At 35.6% G+C, this 21717-nt stretch overlaps 1 protein-coding gene across 1 annotated transcript in view; it reads right to left on the bottom strand.

The window, feature by feature from the left end:
• The window catches only part of PREX2 (phosphatidylinositol-3,4,5-trisphosphate dependent Rac exchange factor 2), a 114972-nt gene that overhangs the window by 45373 nt on the left and 47882 nt on the right, over positions 1-21717 (bottom strand). Inside the window, exons 22-30 of the mRNA XM_039379838.1 lie at positions 20366-20527; positions 16397-16619; positions 15848-16055; positions 11701-11880; positions 8846-8940; positions 6800-6882; positions 6373-6463; positions 4878-5006; positions 1213-1254 (exon numbers count right to left, since the gene is read on the bottom strand). Of these exons, the coding sequence (XP_039235772.1) occupies positions 1213-1254; positions 4878-5006; positions 6373-6463; positions 6800-6882; positions 8846-8940; positions 11701-11880; positions 15848-16055; positions 16397-16619; positions 20366-20527 (1213 nt within the window). The remainder of the gene's footprint in view (positions 1-1212; positions 1255-4877; positions 5007-6372; positions 6464-6799; positions 6883-8845; positions 8941-11700; positions 11881-15847; positions 16056-16396; positions 16620-20365; positions 20528-21717) is intronic.

The raw sequence follows: 21717 nt of genomic DNA, 5'->3' as shown, positions 1-21717 counted from the left end.
CAGAATTTTCATCTTTAAAAACTCCGCACATCTCCAACTTCAAAAATCCCACTGGCTTCTCCACGGTCAAAACTTTTCCAATGTCACACTCAGGGATTTGAGTCCAAAACACATTCTCTCTCCTTGCTTTGCTCAATTTTCTCTCTGTTTGTCTAACAGCAGCTGACTTTCGGTGCCTTCCTCTGTACTGCCTGCTTCTGAAGCAGCCCTCTTGTGTCTCCAACACCTCATTTCTAAATTTCACTTAATACTACTCGAATATCATGCATACAAGAGCACTTTGGGCTTTTTTTACAAACCTATTTTTAAACAAAATAAACTATAGGATTTACTGACTTATAAACCCATGTAAATAGGGAAAACTGCTTTAAAAACATCAAGTCTAGGTTATTTGCTCAGGTCACTCCTTATTTTAGAACACGTGAGGAATTACTAAAAGCTTTTCTAATATTTTGAAGAAATCTGACAACAAAAAAATGCTATATTTCCCTTCATAAAATTGTATGTTGTGTGTCATAACAAAAATAATGAAATAATAATGCATTCATCTAGTGATGCAAGATGGTTAAAATAATCAGCTTTTACAGTTAAATTGGACTGCCTACTTCAACACTTATGCACCTACAAACTGTAGAGAAACTTGGGCCATATTATTTTCTAAATACTGATTCACTGACATTTATTTTACAGACACACATGCCTATTTTGTGTATTTGAAGCTGTGTGCTGTATGGGGTGATGGGAGAATTAATACACAGAATAATCAGAGCCCTTCCAAGAAGGAGGGACTTAAATTTCCTCTAAAATAAGATAAAGAGAAGGTATGGGTTAAAATAGTAAGGTAAGTCTGGAAACAGATGGGAATGAAAAGAAAAATAGCAAATAGGAAAAAGCCCAAAAAAAGAAAGACAGCAGAGGTACTGTGCACGAGCTGAGTGTTTAGTTGTTTCTTTATCTGCCAAGATCCAGAGTAAACAACCAGATAAGGTATTTTACATTTTAAAAAAAAAAGTGCAATGTTTGTTAAAAATGTCTAGAATTGTGTTCTTCAGGAATCCTCATTATAAACACAGGGGTAAAATCATTGATTATCAGGTTTTATCATCTCTGACATTTTTCCCCTTTCTCTAAACATAGTATTCTGTCCAAAAGTAAAAATAATCTCAAACTATCCACATTCACTTCCCCTCCTCCAAAAACAAGCAAAATTACCTGTATACTCAAGAAGTGCCAAGAGTATTCGTGCCTTCACCTCTTAAAGAAAAAGAAGAAAATATTTTGAGGTCATGGTTAAAAGTGTTTTCACAAACATAATAACGCATTTGCAGTTTCTCATTTTACCATCTTAACTCCAACTTCTTGTGTAGGAAATCCTGATTTATACCTACAAAACAGTAATGAATCTCAACTTCACTTAATTTTATATATAACTTGATAAAAAATGATAATAATCAAAAGCACCAACAATGAGAAAGACACATGAAGAGGTAGTTGCTATCTGAGAGCACATGTATACCAGCTGATCAGTGTAAGTCCATGTATAAAGAATTTCAGTCTTAAAACTTTGAAAAACAAGACAAGTTTTCATTGATTCCCAGAGTACCCCAATTCTTTCTTCTCCCTCTCTTGTACCCTCTTGTTCTATACTTAAAAATCTCAAATTATCCTCATTTTAATGTATACCATAGGATCTAGGAAAAATACAACATTATTTTCCTTTTTCCCAGCCTGCAGGGGTTTTTTTGCTTCAAAAATTTCACTTAACAATTTATGAAATAAAAAAAATACAATTTAAAAAAAAAAAGTCTCAATTTACACTAAATTTTGGAGTTATATCCCTTAAAACTTCCCCTCCGCCACTTTTTTTTCTTGGAGGCTGAAGGAAGTGATTCTTCCACTTTATGTACCCGAGCACAAATTTAATTGTGTTAACCACCACTGCAAGAAACAGGCAGATCAAAAAGCTGCCATAAAATTAGAGAGTTTCAAACTTCCAGCACATCAGTTGTCCTACAGGTACTAAGTGCAGGAATACAACACTATTCACACGCTTTCACATCGTTCCAAACTTTCTTTCACACACCCAGTTTTCTCTGCAGTTCTGTTCCAAGTCCTGCTTTGCCAACCAGTGGAGCTGCCATTGTGTATATGGACAGCAAGGAAATTTGTTAATGTGTGTTTCCCCCTACTTGAATGTATCTATGAAAAGCCGGAATCTTCGCCAGTGGTGACTAGGCTGGAAAAAGAAGAAAACCTTTCAATCCTGGTCTTTAACCGTGCTGTACACACATTGCAAAATGAAGTGGCAGTGCCCATGCTTCTGAAGTACCAGCCCACAGTATCTCAAATACAAACATCAAATCATTTAAAATTACTGGTTATTCTTGAAATTTGCAAGGTCTTTATCTTTGCCTTAGCCTTAGCCTTCTGTCTTTTGAAAAAAACCCACATAACTTACAGAGAAAAATGACTTGGCATCTTGGAGCCTGAACATAGTTTAATAACTGAAAATAGAGAAATATAGTTTTTATCTGAATAATGTAGATACACTGAGGATATTAATTGCAGCTTGTTTTACATAAGATTTGTTGGATCTCTGAATTCAAAAGCATTTGAGGTACCTATAAATAATGATTTCCTGCTTATGTGAAAATTACAGAACACTGCAACTCTATCACTGCTGTCAGTCTTGTATGTTTCAAAACATACCCACAGGCAAAAGAGTATTTTTAGGTTATTTGTATAGAGACTTACCTGGGGTTAGAAGTGAACCTTGGACATCAATCATTTGCTTTTCAACAAATATGGAAGTTCTCACTACTTCTTGCTACGTGTTGTGTGGAAAGAAATAACTCCCCACCAATTTCTCTTTAGATTATGATTTGTAATGCAAGATGCCTTCAGCTTCTTTTATTTTTAAATATTCTTTTGCACCTTATTTAAAAAACCCACATTATTCTGCTACTCTTATCGTTTCCAGGAAACACTAGATTTTAGTTTTGTTTTTCACATCTGAAAATATTTTAAAAATATTTTAAAAATATGACTTAAATTGACATACTTTTTTTATACCTTCAATGACTGAAAGGCTCCTTCATGCCTCACTACTAATTTAAATTAAAATAGATGTGAACTTTCTCAATTTTACTGTATTTTCTGTTTAAACTTAAAATTACTGTACTAGAAAAACAACTACACTTCCTCATGTAGTTACATGACTAGTTGACTAGAAATATGGCTTGCTTTAAAACATCTCTGCTTTTGACCAAAAATCTTACCTTTTTTTCTTTTTTTCTGATAAATAGCACTATTACATTATAGTAGCATACAAAAAGAAATGTATTATAGAGAAGCAGCAAGACATTTGGACCTTGCTGAACTCTCCCACAAAATTTTGTGTAGATTTAACCTCAAATTTATTTGAATAATCTCAGCTCAATACTGAGGGTATATGACCAATGTTAAAATGGGTTAGCTCTACTAATTTTATTTATGGGTAAACAAGTTATGTGAAAATGGTCTGGTAAGCTAAGCTTCAGAAAGGGTGCAAGGAAGGACTGTTGAAGACACATTTCCATTCCTCCTCAACTGTAAAAGAAATTCTGATTAATACTTGAATATAATTTGGCTTAGGATGAAGACAGGCCTCTAGAAAAAAAGGATTAAAAAATATTTATTAAAATATTCACTCAGTGATAGCTAACATTAAACTAAAAGAAGTATTCCTAGTATCGGATCAACCCATGTGATTGACTCCAGAAAGAGGAGATATTTATGTGACTGTTTTTTCCAGTTTTCTAACACAGGGTCTGAAAATATGATTGTATCTGAAATCAGAAATACCAAAAGTCAGAGAGGGAGGAGTTTGTTTGGTTTGGCTGGTTGGTTTTAGAAAGTTTATCTTAATAAAACTTATCACCAAGTTCTTTTCCAGTGATCTGGTATTTTAACAGTTTTTTTTATGGGACACCATGGAAATTAGCCCACAAAACAGAAGAAGCTAAACACACACAAATAATTTAAAGCTAGACCCGACATAAGTTTTTGTTACCACACAGACTCCTAGTGCAAGGGTTTGTATCAAAATAATTTTGTTCATTTTTCTGTTTCTTTAGCAAACAGCACAGGAAATAAAGCAGAAACTACAGGAAAGATATTCTGGAGAGGAAGTCCCAGTTGTTTTCTTATGAAGACAGGGGAGAAAGCAGAAAACCTCAGTTCACATTGTCACTTGATGGTGAAGAGGAGCAGAGTACTTGGTGGTAAAGAGGAGGAGTAGTTGGTAACTTCCAGACAGTAGTAGGAGGGAGGAGGAGTGATAGCATCAGTTGGGATGGATTAAGTGAAGACCGTGGCTTTATGGCAAAAGTGGGAGCATGACTTTAGAGGGATAATGACAGAGGGATAATGTCTCTGTCCAGACAAAGACAGAGAAGACCAAGACATAGGACAAAAGCTGTCCTACAGAGTTTTCATCTTTCCATTTAGACAGTGGAAAATCGAGTTTAATTTCAAGAAAAGCTTCAATTTGGGGTATCAGTCCCATGAAGTTCTGTGACAAATCAGTCAAGCCCACTGGACTTCAGCAGCAACTGAAACGACCTACCACATGCAACGTATGGTTCCTTTGTTTTCACTTGTCAGGAGACTATTTTCTCTACAGCAACTGAAGTCTACAGGGTAAGCACAAGACAGCTGAGATAAACTCTGCTAACCTTGTCATTAAGAATGCAAAGAAGTCCTGTAGTCTACACCGGCTTCAGCAAATCTTGCCTAGCAGCATCATGAAGCAGTTGTATCTCTTCCCTTTCTTTCCCCTCCCTTGGCTCTGTATCATTAATCAAGTGCTTATTTATGATCATGTTGTTCTTACTAACCTTCAACAAATTTTCTGATATTCTGGGCAAGACTCCGGACGCTGCTGGGAAGGTTCCAAGGGTCTTGCTTGATGTGGAGTCGTAGCCTCTTTGGACAGTTAAGCTTTGGTTCCATTTCCTGCTGAAACTCTAAGCAAGGATAAAAATAGTATTTTTCTGCTTAAATGTCCTGAGAAAGCCACAATAAGACATTATTTCTTCCCAAATGTTTTCACTGCTCAAGGAGTTGTCAACTTATTTAACTCTAGTTAAAGCTATGGTCATGGGTCTAACAGCTAAGCTCTCTACTTAATCCAAGGAGAGAATGAGCAGCATCCCCAAACATGATTCTTTCTGAACCAGGTACATAACACAGAAGGCACATGTTTCCTTGGAGTAAGTGGGACTCTGGAACTTCTAGAGGCAAAATTACTTCAATCAGAAAATTAAATTTAAACCAAAATTACTTATTGCTAGTCTATATTTCAAATAATTGAAGTGCTCCTTGTACAGTTCATGAAGATGATGCAGATCAAGAATAACATATCTGATGTGTCTATATATTGTGTCTAACTCTACATTTATTATACCACATTTTGTTGTGCAACCCTGCTCTAGGTTCATCTCCATTATCTTAGTCCCAAAATTGGAAACAACAAAAAAAACCCAAAACCCCCCCAAAATAATTGGGGTACAGTAATTATGCACTGTTGATTTCAGTGAGATCTTGATACACTCTGTACTACCTTCTTACTACCCTCTGGCCATCTAAAATCAGTTTTCTTTGCCAACAGACATGTAGGATCAATAAAACTTCTTATACATATTAATACAACTTTCAGTTTCCTGCTGAACCTTTTTCTTTTTTTTTTTTTAAACTCAGTTCACCAAAAGAAGTCCTTTGTATTTTTCATCACAATCTTATGACTGCCACTAGATACCTATTTATACACTTAGACTTGGGCAACTATGCAAGAAGTGTTAGTAGAGTATCTGAATTTACTTACAGGATATTTTTTTAAGCAACCAGTGATACTTACATAAGCATATATTTGGTATAAATACTTCTGTGACTATAAATTTACACTCACAAATTATTTATAAATCAGCTTCAAAAATAATATAACTACAAAAAAAATAAAAATCTGGCATTAGTAATAAAACAGATCAGGAATGGCTTCAGTAGTTGAGGCAAAACTGTAATAAAAACACCTGCAATATAAAAAACCTACTTCTTGCTGCAAAAACCTCAGCAATGCTAGTCAGTTCAGAGTCTACAATTCAGTTGACTTTCCAACAAACCTGAAATCCTTTCATACATTGTGCAATAAAAGTGTAAGAAGCCAGTTTTCAACTAAGAATTAAGATCTAATTGACATGAATTTCGACAATTTTTGCAGAATACACCGAGATTAAGCAAAATCAGTTCTTTAACACCCAGCTTAAGGAGTGGATAGCCATATCCATACCCTCTTTAAGCTGCCTTTTGATTCTGATAGCTAGAATTAAATGTTACCTTGGAGGCCTCGACCTGGTGTAAAGTATTTTGTCTGTTCAAAGGCCCTCATCACAGCTGGTCCTTTCAGAAGACTGACAATTGAATCAACCTGTTGGAATCAAGGTTCTGTGTGAAAGACGTATTTTACAGCAACAATCAGAAATTCTTTCTTTAAGAAATATGACTACAGACAAGCAACTTTGTATTCTTTCTTACCTAATGGGTCTAGTTAAGGTAACAAGCTAGGGACTGTTAGACTAAATTTAAGGACCTGTTTAAATTGCAGGTTTGGACTGTTTACAGAAAACTGAAGGAAAATGAGTAAATACATACCATCCCAGTAAACAGTGGAAAGCAAAAGTAAAAAGAAAAAGAAGTATTTTCGAAAGACATCTTAGCTCAAACACAGACATTAGTATCAAAGCCAAGGAAAACAACCACATACTTGACCAAAAAGATGCTCCAAGCAGCTATGGAGCTTGTCCTGTTTATCATGGGAGATTCGAACACTTATGGGAAGCTCATCGCCTGAAAAATATTTTAAAATGAAAAACTGTTCAGAAGTTACAGAATGTTTTACCAAAGCTTTGAAACTTAGATAATTTGCTTTGCACACAGACTGATGTCTTTCAGGATTATAGTAACTGTACTCCCTATATACTTTGCATTTACTAGTCACTCAATAATACAGAAATTGCTCTTAAAGAAAGGACCCTATTAAAAGTGCAAGTGGTCAAGGTCCTGGAAAACCTGCTCTGCATGAGCCTGCTTGAGGAGGGGACTGGACTGGATGATCCCTAAAGGTCCCTTCAAACCTCAACCATCCTGTGACAAGAACACACGATTCTTCTATGCTGGAGAACATACTAAACAGCTAAGTAGTGTAAATCTAATGTAGCAAACCACAAAGTCACTGAAATGCATTCACCATAAAGTTTCCGTAGGAACTCCACAGACAACTCACTGTCTTAATGACCTTACTAATTAAATGGTTATGAGAATTCAGTAATTCAACAAGAATACAACATCCATATCCTGTATTTCCTATAAGTTTTTAGTAGCACATACCACATAATTTCCTAAGAGAGTGCAAAGGAGAAAGACTCTCTTAGGTCATTGTATTGTCACTCGTTCTCTCAGACAACAGGTGATGCAAGCCAAACTCTTTCAAAAACTGTGAGAAACTGAGCTTAAAACTGGTTTTCCTACTTGATGGTACAGTGACATATAAGAAGTAGCCACTTGATAATTTATAATCCAAATATATTCATGGTCAATCTAGACACATCATTCTTATGTCAGTGAAACACTCATACAGCATTTCTTTTTCTTTTTCAGCTCCTTTAGCTTCCCTTGCAGTCAGCAGTTATACCCCTTGACAGCATTTTAATTGCATCAGATGGAGCATGGTGCCCAAGAGCACTGATCTGGAGTTAGCCAGGTTAGCTTTGGAACTAGGAGAAAATTAAGTCATCCAAAGTGTGGGAGTTTCACTGAGCAGCAGTATTTATCATCTTGAACACCGTACTGTGCTTGGCTAGCACAGATATATTATTTTAGGCACCTCAGTTGGTACTACAGTTTGATGCTGCACAGACAGATATCAGTTCATTTATATCTTAAGCTGAAGATCCAGATCCTGGGTCTTCTCTTTTATAAACAGTTCTCTATGTCCTTCATCCTTTCCTCTGTATTTGCTCAGCTCTGTAAGAGTGTATCATTTCTGGAAATTAAATTCTGCCTTATTCACATTATTCTGCATTATTCACAAGCTATCTCAGATACCTTGCATAATGTCTTAATACTTTCCTGTCCCAACTGAAAATACTTCTCCTGGTACAACCAGCAATAAAAACTTGCCTTCTCTATGGCCAAATCTCACTGGTGGCTCATATTCAACTAATACGCCCAGTTCTTTCTTTTCCTAAGTCATTCTCAAATTATAAACTCCCAGCTTAGAGCAAATATTTTTTTATTATTACTCCCTGAGTATATGACCTTGTACTCCAAGCAGTTAAATCCCATCTCCTTCCTATTAGCAGCTGCATTTATTTAAATTCAATTTGTCACGGCATAAACAAGAATGTGCTTCTATGTGGTCTCACATTCCTTCCTACAAACATACACAGCCATATCCTGCCCTCTGGGTGCTGACACAGGCCGGGAGAGCATTCCACGCTCACCTAAAATGCTCCTTGCTCTGTGCAACATAATGCACTGTCAAGGTCAAGACATGAAAGACTTTAAAAGCAGTGCCTCCAAGAGCTCTTCTAATAGAGTCGATTCACAGAGACACTGGTATGTTGCATCTCTCTCACAGAAGGACTCTTAAGTGCAGCACTAGCTAGGCAGAAGCAAGATTATGCACTTCTATTATGAAGGAGGATGCAATTTTTAAAACTAAAACAATAAAACTGCCCCGCAAATTAAAGTAATAAAATTGAATAAAAGCAACAGATGACAGATTCATAGCTGACTTTTCTAAACATACCTGAATCCATTTCATCACTGTGAAAATAAGAACTGCACTGACTGCTACAAATGCTGGTGAAAGAGGCAATGGAGTTCCTATTGCTGTTGCAATCGCTTGAAAATAAAACACAAAACAAAAAAAGAAATAAAGTTATGTTCTTTAACAGACTCCGTAACAAAGTTATGGAATTTTTTTCCTTTTCCCTCTCTTAAATTTAATGAAGAGGTGATCTGTGTAATTCTTCATACACAATAAAGATCCCTGTGCTTAGGCTATCATTTAATTTGCAATCCTAGTAGGACTGAGAAGACCAGTTTCCCAAAATAGATGCTTCGATTGTCTCCCTTCACCTTGCATATGAACAGTTACTTGCAAAATGGTAATATACACTTTCAATGCAAAACAACTAACTTTTATTACACAAATTGCAGTTATTGAAACTGTGGCCTAAAATGTTTTAGTGACTCTACATTTACTCCTGGTCCACAGCTAATAAAAATGTCAAGACTTTACAACTTGCAAAATAGTGTCCCATAATGGGTTTACAAGAGATTTGATCCATTTGAGTAGCCCCAAAACTCAAATTACAAACTATTTTTCTTGCCAGCCAAAAGATAGTTTATGATCCCATTTTTTCCAGCTGTTCATTTTTTTAGAAATGTATAGACATTTACATCTGTGGTTTCAGTTAAAACTTCTATGCACACAATATGTCACCCATATTGGTCTAGTAAGGAGATTTGGGGATTAAAATTTGTGGGGTTTTTCTTCTCTTTTCTCTCAAAATAAATTGTTCTGCATAGAAAATACGTGGAGAATATACCTACTTCGGCAGCAAAATAAGAGTAAGACATACACTTTTGTACTAAAAATCCTATGAAGATAAATCTGAATTCACAGTCTTCAGAGTTACTTAGCCACATGAAGATCATTTAGTTTCAGTGCAGGAAATGCATAAATAATCATCCAGAAGAGAGAGTCTTAAAAACCCAAATGAATATAAGATAATGTAGAAGTGTACCTAAGGGATGTTTATATGTAATGATCTGGCTTTTGTTTTATGAATTGGATGTACCCACTCACCAAGATATACTTGTATATGAAGTATCCATACTTCATATACTGCTGCAGTTATACATGTACCCATGTGCTCCCTCTTTGTTTTCTTTATTTTTGTAGATACAGAGGTAACCTTTTACTAATTTAGGCATAAGGATTTACATTTCCTGGCTAAGGTATATGTTTTGGACCTGAAATCAACAAGGTAAGGGAATGGGATAAACTTTTAAATGAAGCAATATGATATAATTACTCTCATAACCATTAAGTAGATGAAAAGACATCAGTAACAACATGTTCCTAATAGAGGGTGAACAGTCCCGAGGAGTATTAGAAATTTCTGGCTGGATATTAAGACATGTTTTCTAACTAACTCTATTCACTTAGTAAAGTCTCCAAAGGGAAGATGAAGGTTAATTAAAACTGGATTGTGCAGAGCATGAGAAAATAAAACACAGGAAAATGAGAAACAGATTAGATGTATTTGTTGTATCATTCTACATGTTTATTATGGTGTATTATAAGGTTTAGAAGGAGACAAAATAAGAGCATTCTAATGGCTGAAATTAGCCTAACATTTCTAATAATAACCACTGTGGCATTATGGGATCTGGAGATTTTAAGTATTGACTATTAAAATCATTTAAGCAAAGAAACAAACCAGCCTAATCTCACTCCAAGACGTGTCCTAAATGCACAAATTTTATGATTATTCTGCATATGGAACCATAGATTTTATTATTCCTAAACAGAATGGACTATAAATTACTGGAATCAGAATAAAGAAAATATTTTGAACAAAGAGACACTCATGGCCTGGGGCACACCTTCTTTCTCCTTATACAAGTCTTGTGCCACCCAGGAAACCTCCTAACAGGAGCAAGCGCACACCACTGGAGCAGCTCCTCCTTAGTCAGTTTGACACATCACAGACATGCAGAAAACCCTAAATGGGCTTCTGCTGAAACAGCACTTTTCTTGTGTGTAAGAAAAAGACTGATCTGTGCAAATTATCTCTACATTTATTTCTGTTCAAAATTATATGTATATTTCTGTTTCTACTCTGACAAAGAGTTCCTGTCTACCAGGTTGCAGTAATCAAGTATCAGCTTATGAAACACATCTCAGCAACGCACAGTTCTGTAGAAAAATTATGACCCTACTGAGATTCTACTTTCTGAGAATAATAATGAACTATGATAATGAACAAATAATAAACTCTTATTTTACTTGCAGCTAAAGTTTTAGTTTAGTTTTTAGATCATGAAGCTAACCAGTTCCCTCGAAGAAACAGAATATAATCTATGTAAGAACCACACTTGCTATAATTACTCTTTCCTTTTCAAAATTATTTGTATTTTCATTCACAGTAAAAGTGATGCATTCTGAATTCTAGAGGTAAGTTGATGCTACAATATTTAGAGTGAAAGAAGGTGAGGAATATATGCTGAAAAACAGAATATTTTTTTCTTTAGATCAGGAAGAGTGGTAGCTCTGTCATCCTGCTTTCCATGGCAGTTATTTAAACTGTTGTTGGACATAACAACACAAGTTATTTCTGTTTTTTATAAGACTGGTAACCTAAAGTGAAGCTTTATACTTCCCACTGCGATATTCTAAAAAGGTTTGGGATACTAAGATCTAATAATTAATCTGTACACATAAAAGTTTAGTTTCCACATCTTGAGGCTAGTTATTTCTCTGTTAGAAAAGTCAGAATCATTATATTCTGATAGTCTTCACAAACTCTCTATAGTATATAAACCTCCAGGTTTGATTCAGTTGACAAATAAAAATATTATTAGTAAAGTTACCTGTAAGAATCCCTGTTACTGATGGTATCATGACCAGAATCTTCCTGTTCATCACCTGTCACACTGAAACAGACTTTTTTCCCGTTCCTTTCACCCTTTTCATTATCACTGTCTGCTGGTATCAAGGGCTCAGGCGTTTTACGTTCTGATTTGGGAGAATATGTTATCGAAGAAAGAAGGCTGTGAAACAAACAAGCAAACAAAAAAAAGATAAATTCATGTTTTTCAAAAGTGAGCTAGCAACAGGACAAAATTTCTCATCATCCTCCAACTACTAGGCTATAATATGTGAAGGGAACATCTTAATTCAGTCTGTATCTATTTGAAACAAGGGAAAGAAGTGACAGATTCTGTTGCTAAAAAGTCTAACAGTGAAACCCATTAGGTCTACTAAATATTCAATTGTGTATGAAGGTAATGATTCCAATTGGGGAAGAAATAAAGCACAGTTTTGGACACTTAGGGTCAAAGTTTATATTAACATAACTATTTCTAGACATGAATTATGTACTTCTCAGCACAAATTAAGAAAACAAACCAATGAAACTGTAGATGAAAAACATATTTTTTCTCATTACTGCTGCACTAGACATGCCAGTTTGCATCACAAGCTATTTTACTAGGGCATTTTAAGGATCTTCATTAACATCTCTATGTAATTCCTGACATTCAAAGTGTCTAAGACATTATCAGCAGTAAAACTGATGATTAATATACATGCGTCTGTGATGAGCACAAAAGTGACATCCAGCCAAGAAGAGAGAGCAGTTCAGACTGCTACTTTTAGAACATGCACAAATACTGGAAGCAAAAAATTCATATTATTGGATGATTAACTCATACTGAGATGTTCTAATTTACTTTCAAGATCAGAAAGCTATAATGGGCAATTGTCCTTTAATTCATATTGCTCAAACACTCCATTAGAATGACGTTTTCAAACTCATATTTGGATTTGAAAAGTACCGTTTTTCATGCAGAAACTAACTTCTAACTATCTGAAATAAGAAGACACTGAACTAAGCTTTTTTACTTAGACACGGTAGCAAGGTTTTATTGAAGGAGCTGTCAGAGTGGTCAGCTGGCAAAGTTTCTACCAAATACACAGTAAGATTCAAACTTACATTAGATCTTTTTGTTACACATAATTCTTACTTCTGAAGGGAACAGACAGATATTTAACCCATATATAGGTAAAGATACTGAACTGAACTGTATCTAAAATATACAAAAATGATACTAAAGTTATAATTTCACTGGACTTGAAACCCACCCATCCACTAGACTGACATCTTTTGGGCTACATAATGCCTTAACACTTCATATCAGTGTGAAATCACAACTCTTAAGTTCCTTCCAACCATTTAAGTCACTGGTTAGCAGGATTCCACAAGGAAGGGAAGATAGATGGGGCCCGTATTCCATATCAGTATTCAGTGTCCATCTGTGTGTCTATTAAGAGCATGTGTGCTCCTGAACTTGTCCTAAAATAAATGTGTTATGGAAGTGTAAACCTTAAGAAATCAGTTCTTCATACCTGTAAAACTTATTTTCCGAATACAAAAATATAAAAGGGTTTCAAAAAGGAATTAGAAAAATTCCTGGTAGATGATTCTAACAGTGCTCTTAAACCAAAAGGTCCATTTCAAGAACACCATGTAGTCCTGCCTGCTGGAAGATAAGATGAGATAAGAACAAGGATTAATCTATACTTCTGCTTGTTCTTGTGTTACTGTTATCATCCACTTCAGAAAGTAAAAATGGGCTTTGGGCAGATTCATTCTGGTAACTTCTTGTGGATTTTGTTGTTGCAAGAAAATAATCAAGAGTAAGAAACAAGCATAATGAACTGCAATTTCAGCTCCTGAAAATATCTTCCCCTGAGTAATTATTTGTCAAGACACAGACAGTCTATTATACCCTTTTCTTTTATGTGACTGTTTAGTCACTTCTGCCAAGAGCTCAGTAAAAGACTGATTAAGGTAGCTGGAGCTTTTCCTAAGGGAGCATTTCCCTTTCTCTCAGCAGGCAGGCACTTTTTCTAAGGAAAAACTTTTTGCTGAACTACCATGAACGAAAGCTGGAACTTTGGATAACAGAGTTCAGGAGCTGGTAGTTCCTGAGCTCACTGAAGTAATCTTAGAAATTCAGGGAGTTTAAAACACACAACCCCAAAGCTGGATGCAACCCCTTCCCAATAATCATGCTTAAATATACTTTTCCTTGTTTGTTTTCTTTTTCTTAATTTATAACAGAGTCATTTAGTAGTCCAATGTTTCTATAATATCATATAAATTAATTGTTATACCATGTTCCTATTTTCTGTCTTGAGAAAATTATAATTATGAGGATTGCTTATTGCAATCCTCCTTATAATAACAAGTAATTCTGTAAATAAAGACATAAATTTCATTGTTGTTATGTCATAACAGAAAACAAGTTCTACTATCTTTATAAAAAACTCAATATGCGCAAGCATTTCCTCCTATCTGTTACAAGTACAAATATTTCTAATTAAGGCACAGCTGTTGGATTATCCTATCTTATTACTCTATCTTTGTTTTTTAGTAGTCCTAATTTTTCTCTCAAGAGTTAATCAGTAGCTCTGACTATGTTGTAATATAATACACCATGTAGTTGTGAACTGCTCTCACCCAAATAGTCCCAGCTTCACTCTTCCCTGTTCAGCACTTTTAAGTAGGTCCCTTAGCTATTCTGTTTCCTGTATAGAAACACTTTTCTCCACAGTAATTAAGTACTGGCAGTCCACTCAAAGTCCATGAGGAATAAAACATGAAAAGTATCATTTTTACAAATAGCCAAAGGTAAAATTTGCTAAATAAATCTGTGCACCTTATACAAGACATGCTACTAGGTCAGCATACAGGAAATTTAGGAAAGAAAAAAAGTGAACCCTCATGTTTACTGTCATAACTGTATGACTTTCCAAATGAATATATGCACAGATACATATATATATTTCTGTACACACAATGCATAAATATCTGTGTGTGTATTTATATATACATATATATGAAAGAAAGGCTCAGAATTTCCTGTGCTTTTGCATCACAGGCTCAAGGGAGTCGAAAGGAAAGGTGTGGCAGACTACAACTGGAACTTCCTGAAATACTAACTGAACTTCCATACACAATTCTCTGACTTCCTTGAGGAAGAGAACAACACAGGCTTTACAGACAGTCATTTTTAAGTGCACCCAAGCACTGAAATTATTGTGAATTTAAGTAACTGACTTCATCTTCAGCATGATAATTAGCAGATCTAAGTAAAGGCAGGGAAAACAACATTTTCTTAAAAATATTGATGCAACTCTTGCGTTCATTCCCATTGCAGTATGTAAGACATTACAAAATCACTCTGCAGTCTTCAAGATAACATGAGAAACAATGATGCACTATTTTTCTAAACTGGAGATCATGAGAGATTGTCTTTTAAACTCAAAAATTTATGTTATTTATATTTTCAAAATTAATAACTTCTGACAGTTGCATTGCATGTGGGATCTTTCAAAACTGAAATACTTCTTAACCTTCTTCATCCTTATCCCAAGATAGCAAATAGCCAGCAGTCAACCCACATAGTTCACAAATGAAAAAGAAAGTTATCAATCCTTGTCCTGAATTAGGATAGACTGTGATGAGACTCTGAGTCTTCCACATTCAAGCCAAGTGTCCTAATCAATACAGGGTGGCTCCCCCTAGATCCATAGTTCTTCATTAAGGTAAATTTTTTTTCGAAAAACGTCTAAAACATTAATACTCTTCCTATAGGTGAATAATGCTTACCTAAAAATTCATCAGTGGGACTGTTCAGCAATACCCGAAGAGTTCAATAACAGTTATTTTTATACCTCTGCCCTTTGTTTCCATTCTTAGTGAAATTTTAGATGATGTGTGTCTCATTTTTCTCACCACAAAATATTTAGCTTTTCTACATTCTAGAGAAAAACTACAAACTAAACTGTGAAAAAAAAGAATCAGGGATACTGGGAAAAACATGTAATATTACCTACACTTAGCTTCTTTATCCTATTTTAATTCCTACACTATACAAAAACAATATCCAGATTTATCATTATCTTCAATGGAAAAATTAAAGGCAAGTCCAGATGTTAACATTTACTTACTCATCTATTTGACAGACACATGTTTCCACCTCTTTCAGTGCAGCTTGTAATTTGAATAGCAATTTTTGATAGACATCTTGTGTTTCTAAATCTTCTTCTTTTAAGAGGTACCTCAGACCGTGGCCCTCTTGCTGGCCAAGAGACTGTCCTGAAGGGGCAGCCATAGTAGTAATGGTATGCTGGACATAAATCATGGGATTCAGTTTACCTAGGAATAATTCAAAAAGATGACATCATCATCTCTTTTTCAAAATATATTTTGAAGCTAGTAAAATACCTAGCAAATATTAAAACATTTTCCTGCTTAAAACTTCATGAATTATTTAATTTTGCATTTTATTTGCATATCAAAGCCAAGCTATTTAGGAAAAAGTTATTGTGAAATTATGACTAGCCTTTATTATGCTTTAAAATAAGCCAAGGTTTCAGAAGTAGGGTGATTTCACAAAAACTTGTCCTTAATTTTCCTATTTGGGCCATAAACCTAAACCTTTTAAGACTATAAATCAGAAGCACTGGAAGCAGTTTTTACAGGCTCAACTGACTTACCTTGATCAGTGTTTTTATTTTCCTTTTCATGGGAAGAATGTTTTCTGCTGTCTAACTGTACACCAAAGGCACTACCAAGGGAAGTTGAGGTCTTAGGGTAAGACACTTCCATCACATTGATATGGCAATTGGTTGGACAGAAATCACTGCTGTGAAGTGGTGAAATCTTTGACTTAGCTTGTTTGAAGGTAGGCCAAGCTCTGTTTTTTAATACTCTTGAAAACTAGAAGTGAGAAAGAAAATCAAATTTTGATTAGTAGCTCTTCATGTGTCAGCACTTGGCTGACAATACTTGTGTACCTGACTAGAAAACAAAAGCTTAAAATATTTCAGCCATCCGTGAATTAAGCTGTCCTGACTTCATAGTTTCTAGCTTTCTCTACAAAGGAAAGAAAAATATTTTTCATTTTATACTTTTAAGGGGTTGTTTTTTGAAGCAAATGATATTTTAAAATGTAAATAGCTTTGTAACAAAACTATATACTTTATTTCCCATGGAACATAATAAAAAACTAAGTATCTTTCTTAGAGAGAGAAAGTCTGGTACTGCCTTATGATCCAGTGGTCTACTGCATGTGACATTTATAAATACCTGCTGACAAAGATGTCAATGTCTTGCAAAAAATTACGAAATTTTTGTCTGAAACTATAATAAAGAGAGAATTGGAAACTATTTCATATTCAGGAAGGATGAAGTCCTCTCTAATGATATCCTGGGCTGCATCAGGAGAAGCATTGCCCACAGGTTGAGGGAGGTGATCCTGTTCCTCTCCTCAGCACTGATGAGGCCACACCTGGTGTACTGGGTCCAAATCTGGGCTTCCCATAAATAGACATGGGCATACCGGAGGGAGCCCAGTGAAGGGCCACTAAGGTGATTAAGGGACTGGAGCATTTCAGCCATGAGGAAAGGCTGAGGGAGTTGGAAGCCTTCAGCTTGGAGAAGAGGAAGCTCAGACGGAACCCTCAGAATGCACGGTATTAGTGCATTCTAATACCTGATGGGAGGGTGCAAAGAGGATGGAGCCAGGCTGTTTCCAGCAGTGCCCAGTGCCAGGACCAGAGGCAATGGTCACAAACTGAAACATGGGAGGTTCCCTCTGAACATCAGGAAACACTTTTTCACTGTGAGGGTGATCATGCACACGTTGCCCAGAGAGGTTTTTGGATCTTCCTCCTTGAAGATGATTCTGGGCAACCACCTCTAGGTGGTCCTGCTTGAGCAGGGTTGGCTGGACAAGACCTCCAGAGGTCTTTTCCAACCTCAACCATTCTTCTATTTTGAGTGTTTCTAGGAAGCTGATAAACACTAGTACATAAAAACTGCAAACACCACATTTTTCAGACTTTCCTAGTCTACCATCTCTTCTTCCCCTGTCATATATCAGCTCAGAAATGAAGGATGGGGTTTTTTTCCTCTCTGTTTTATATTTTAATTCTAACACAGTGCTTAGCCACATCTCTTTCACTCTAACATCTGAAATTTTGTGCAGAGTCCTGGACAGGCCTAGAGTTTTTTGGTTTCTAAGATGCAAAATGTCAACCCAAAATGGTGAACACTGAACTGTACTAAATTTGGACACTCAGAAAATACACCTACTTCAGAATCATGAGATCAAGCTCTTCCATTGGCAAAGAGCCTTGTCAGTCACAAATAGAATTTTTGTCAACATGTGTCCTTTTCAGTGCAGTTTTTTGCTAGGACAGAGTTTTTTTCTGGCAAGATGTAATCAGTTCCAAGTCCCTGGTATTTTAATCACAGTATCTCTCCAGTCAAAATATTACACAGACCTACCTCAGCTATGGACCATAAGAATATTTTCAAAGTTAACTTGCAAAGTTTCTTCATTAATAAATGTCAGTAAAAATTCAATCGGTCAAAACACTTCAGTTGAACAAAGGCACATCCCTTCTGTGAAGTAACACTTTCTTGTGCAGGGACTTAAATTTCTGTTTATTTTGGTGCCATATTACTTCAGCCTGATGAACTTTTGATGGGTTAATTACATTTAAATCTTTAAATCACAACAAGATCTGGAAAGTTACAAGAAACCCAATTATGGAATTGTTCAAAGTCTGAAGAATGTGCAAATTGTTAAGAAGGGCACTAAGGACATTCAACGATGAAAATGTTTCTGCAAGCTGTACATATTTCACATCTCGATCTCCCACACATCCTGCTCCAGAGAGACCAAATGCCTGGCTATGATTTAATCAGGTCATAAGTCAGGACCAAAATTCTTTTCATATATGTGTTGAGAAACATCTGGGACTCATGGCACTGGACTCGAGGTCTATTAGGAGCAAAATGTTCTGATAATAATAATAGTAGGGACTGCAGAAATCTAAAAGGCTTCTATTTATATAATTCGAACTTTCACAGTGAAACCAGGAGCCAAGCTGGGCTCAGGCCCTCCGAAACTCTCCTGTAACTATGGTTACCTTTACCTTGCCAAGAAAACCATGTATCTATTCCTGCAATTCACTGCATTACTAATTGTCATTAAAAGCTATAACTGTGGAACGACTGATTTTTGAGTAGATGAGCTTGAAAGTGCAGTTTGCATCAGCAATATCTGCTTCTAGACAGTGTAAGAACTATGTAAACTTCCCTGAGGCTGTTCACTTCACACCCAGCAAACACAACAAAGTTTCATTTACTGTCTTGGCTTCCTGTAGAGGGACCATGTATCATAGTCAAATTTTTTAGCTACAGAAAATATATAAACCATCTACATGTTACTTCAACTCTAATTCTTAATGTGAAAACTAATGAATTTCATTTTTAAAAAGGTATTTTGATTTTTAACCAATTTGGAAACATGAAGGTTTGTAATTCGGGCAAACAACAGAGAGATTGGATGTTTGCTAGTGCAGTATCAGAATCCTTTTAATGTTTCCATTAATTCAACTCCATTTGTTCCATTCCTTGCCAGAGACCACCCTAAAAAGTCTTTGACAAGCTGCTTTTTGACCTTCATCCTACTAAAGCTAAAGATATTCCTAACATTTCTCCCTACTTGTTCCTTGAAAAATAAGAAAACACTGTCCACTCTTTTCCATGTACCTTTTAGAAATGTGTGAAGCTTCTATATTCAACTTGCTTTTCCTTTCCCTTTTTCTTTTCAATTTTTTGTGTATTAACTCTCAGAACAGACTAGTTTGTAAATGTCACAACTCAGATCCCCAAATGAACTGAGACAGGGCACAGACAGTTCTTTGGAGCCATTTTGAGCCTACTTCAAAATAACACCACACTCCGCAAATTAGGTTATGTGAGAGAGAAACGAGGAGCCTGGATGAGAAAATAAGTTTGCACTAACAAAATGGCAAATGGTTTATTCATTTATACCCTGCTTGGTTAAACAACTACAGAGAAATACAGTGGCAGAGGTCGTAGTCTGGGTTATTTATTCATTCACATATCATTAATTGAGATCTCAAGCATCTCTTCATTTTTCCATGCTATAATGCTTTATTAGCCCAAGTCAATCTAATAATTTACAGAAATGTTACTATTAACAGTCATGCTAGAAAAAGTCACACCAATTTGAAGGGCAAAAAAGATGAATAAAAGAGTAACAATTTGGTATTTCAAACTAAGATGCACTAGAAGGAAAAAAACAATTCTGTTATTGCTTCATTTTTGGTTAACATCTGCAAATTCACTGGAGTATTGGTTTAAGACACATACAAGAATGATGGGCCTTCTGTGGAAATATGCAATTGATTGTATCTACATCTGAACACAGCAAACAGGAAAAGATACAAAACTACACAGTGTCTAGAAAAGTAAAGAGCGTGGTTTGAAAACACATGAAGCAATTAGTCAGTTAAGGTATTCACACCTCAAAATAGCTAAACTTTCAGCCACGTTTTTTGCCATTGCAATAGACATTTTGAAGAGTTATTCAAACTGTACCACATTCCCCAGTTTTTCCCTTAAAACTAAGGACATGCCGGTCATACCTTTTTATAACTAGAGATTCTTCTGTAAATATGCTCAATTTTCTCACTGCAAATGACACTGAATTTACTTTGAAGCTCGGTGGGGATCACTTCATTTAAGGAATTGAGGCTGTTGCAATTCTGCACAAAATGTTCATCACTTTTTGCCAGTGCTTCAAGAATCTAAGATAATAAAAGCAGTACATTAAGAAATTAAGTTGACTAAAATTTCCCTTACTTAACCCCTTACTAATCGTCTCTTACAATTAAAGCTGAAAAGCCTGATAATCAGTTGCCTTTTAACATTACACGCATTGGTGCATAACAACAATGAATTAAACCTGGGAAGCAAAGAGGTTTCTTTAAATCCTGCAAAGTTATACCCGTAAGTACTTTTATTTGGCTTCTCATGACATTGTCTGACAATGGATTTGCTACTAATTTCCTCCTAATGGAACTACTATGGCTCCTCTGAAATACATTATCTGCTGTATTTTCTTGATCGGCACATATTATGTAAAGCTGATAAATTAATTCTTTACTTGTGGCAAAGCTTCAGTCTGGCAGTATAAGCAATACTAACACATTGAAAAAGCATACAAAAAACCTGAGTGTTATCCTCACATTTATTCTGCATGCAAAACTAGGAAATAAGGCACAGAATAAGCTGTAATACCCAGAAAAGACTGAAGTCTTGCTATGATGGAAATAGCATCAGCAAATAATGCTGAGAGAAAACTAAAAAAAAGGCATGTTGAAGAGATGAGGGTAGTATATAGTCCTTTTTTATTGAGTTAGAGTTTTATTTCAGACATTGAAATTCACTGTGCTATAGATCTTGGAAGGTGCCTATTGCTGGTTGTGTCCAACTCTGGAGATGTGTTTCAAAAACACACCCAAAATAACTTTATAGCAGGACACGAAATCCAGATTGAGGTAAGGCATCTAAATAAGAAAAGGTTCACAACGTTTTAGAAATACTTAAAGAAAATCAACCAAACAACACATACAGTACTAATCCATCATAGGATTTATCCAATTTATCACAGAATCACAGAATATGCCGAGTTGGAAGGGATCCACAAGGATCATCAAGTCCAACTCTTGGCCCTGCACAGGACCATCCCCAAGAGTCACACCATGTGCCCTGTCTGTTATTCAGTTCTGCTACAGCTCATCGTTATCCTATTCACCATCAAAGACATAAGATATGATTTATAAGCTTCATAATGGAAAAAAAAATAAGAAATTTTGGAGTGCAAAATCTGAAGTTTTCAAGAAGTCAGAGATTATAAATTACTAGATTCTATGAGAATTTTTTTATCAGGTCCCCACCAGGTGAATTAAGGAAAGCCTTTAACTCTTCTGTTATC

The sequence above is a fragment of the Pipra filicauda genome, unplaced genomic scaffold, assembly GCF_003945595.2.
Source record: "Pipra filicauda isolate LSUMZ 115617 unplaced genomic scaffold, ASM394559v2 scaffold177_size2800117_pilon, whole genome shotgun sequence".
In the NCBI taxonomy this organism is placed as follows: Eukaryota; Metazoa; Chordata; class Aves; order Passeriformes; family Pipridae; genus Pipra; species Pipra filicauda.
The sequence above is the reverse complement of the archived record's forward strand: the minus strand, read 5'-3'. Positions and strand labels throughout refer to the sequence as shown.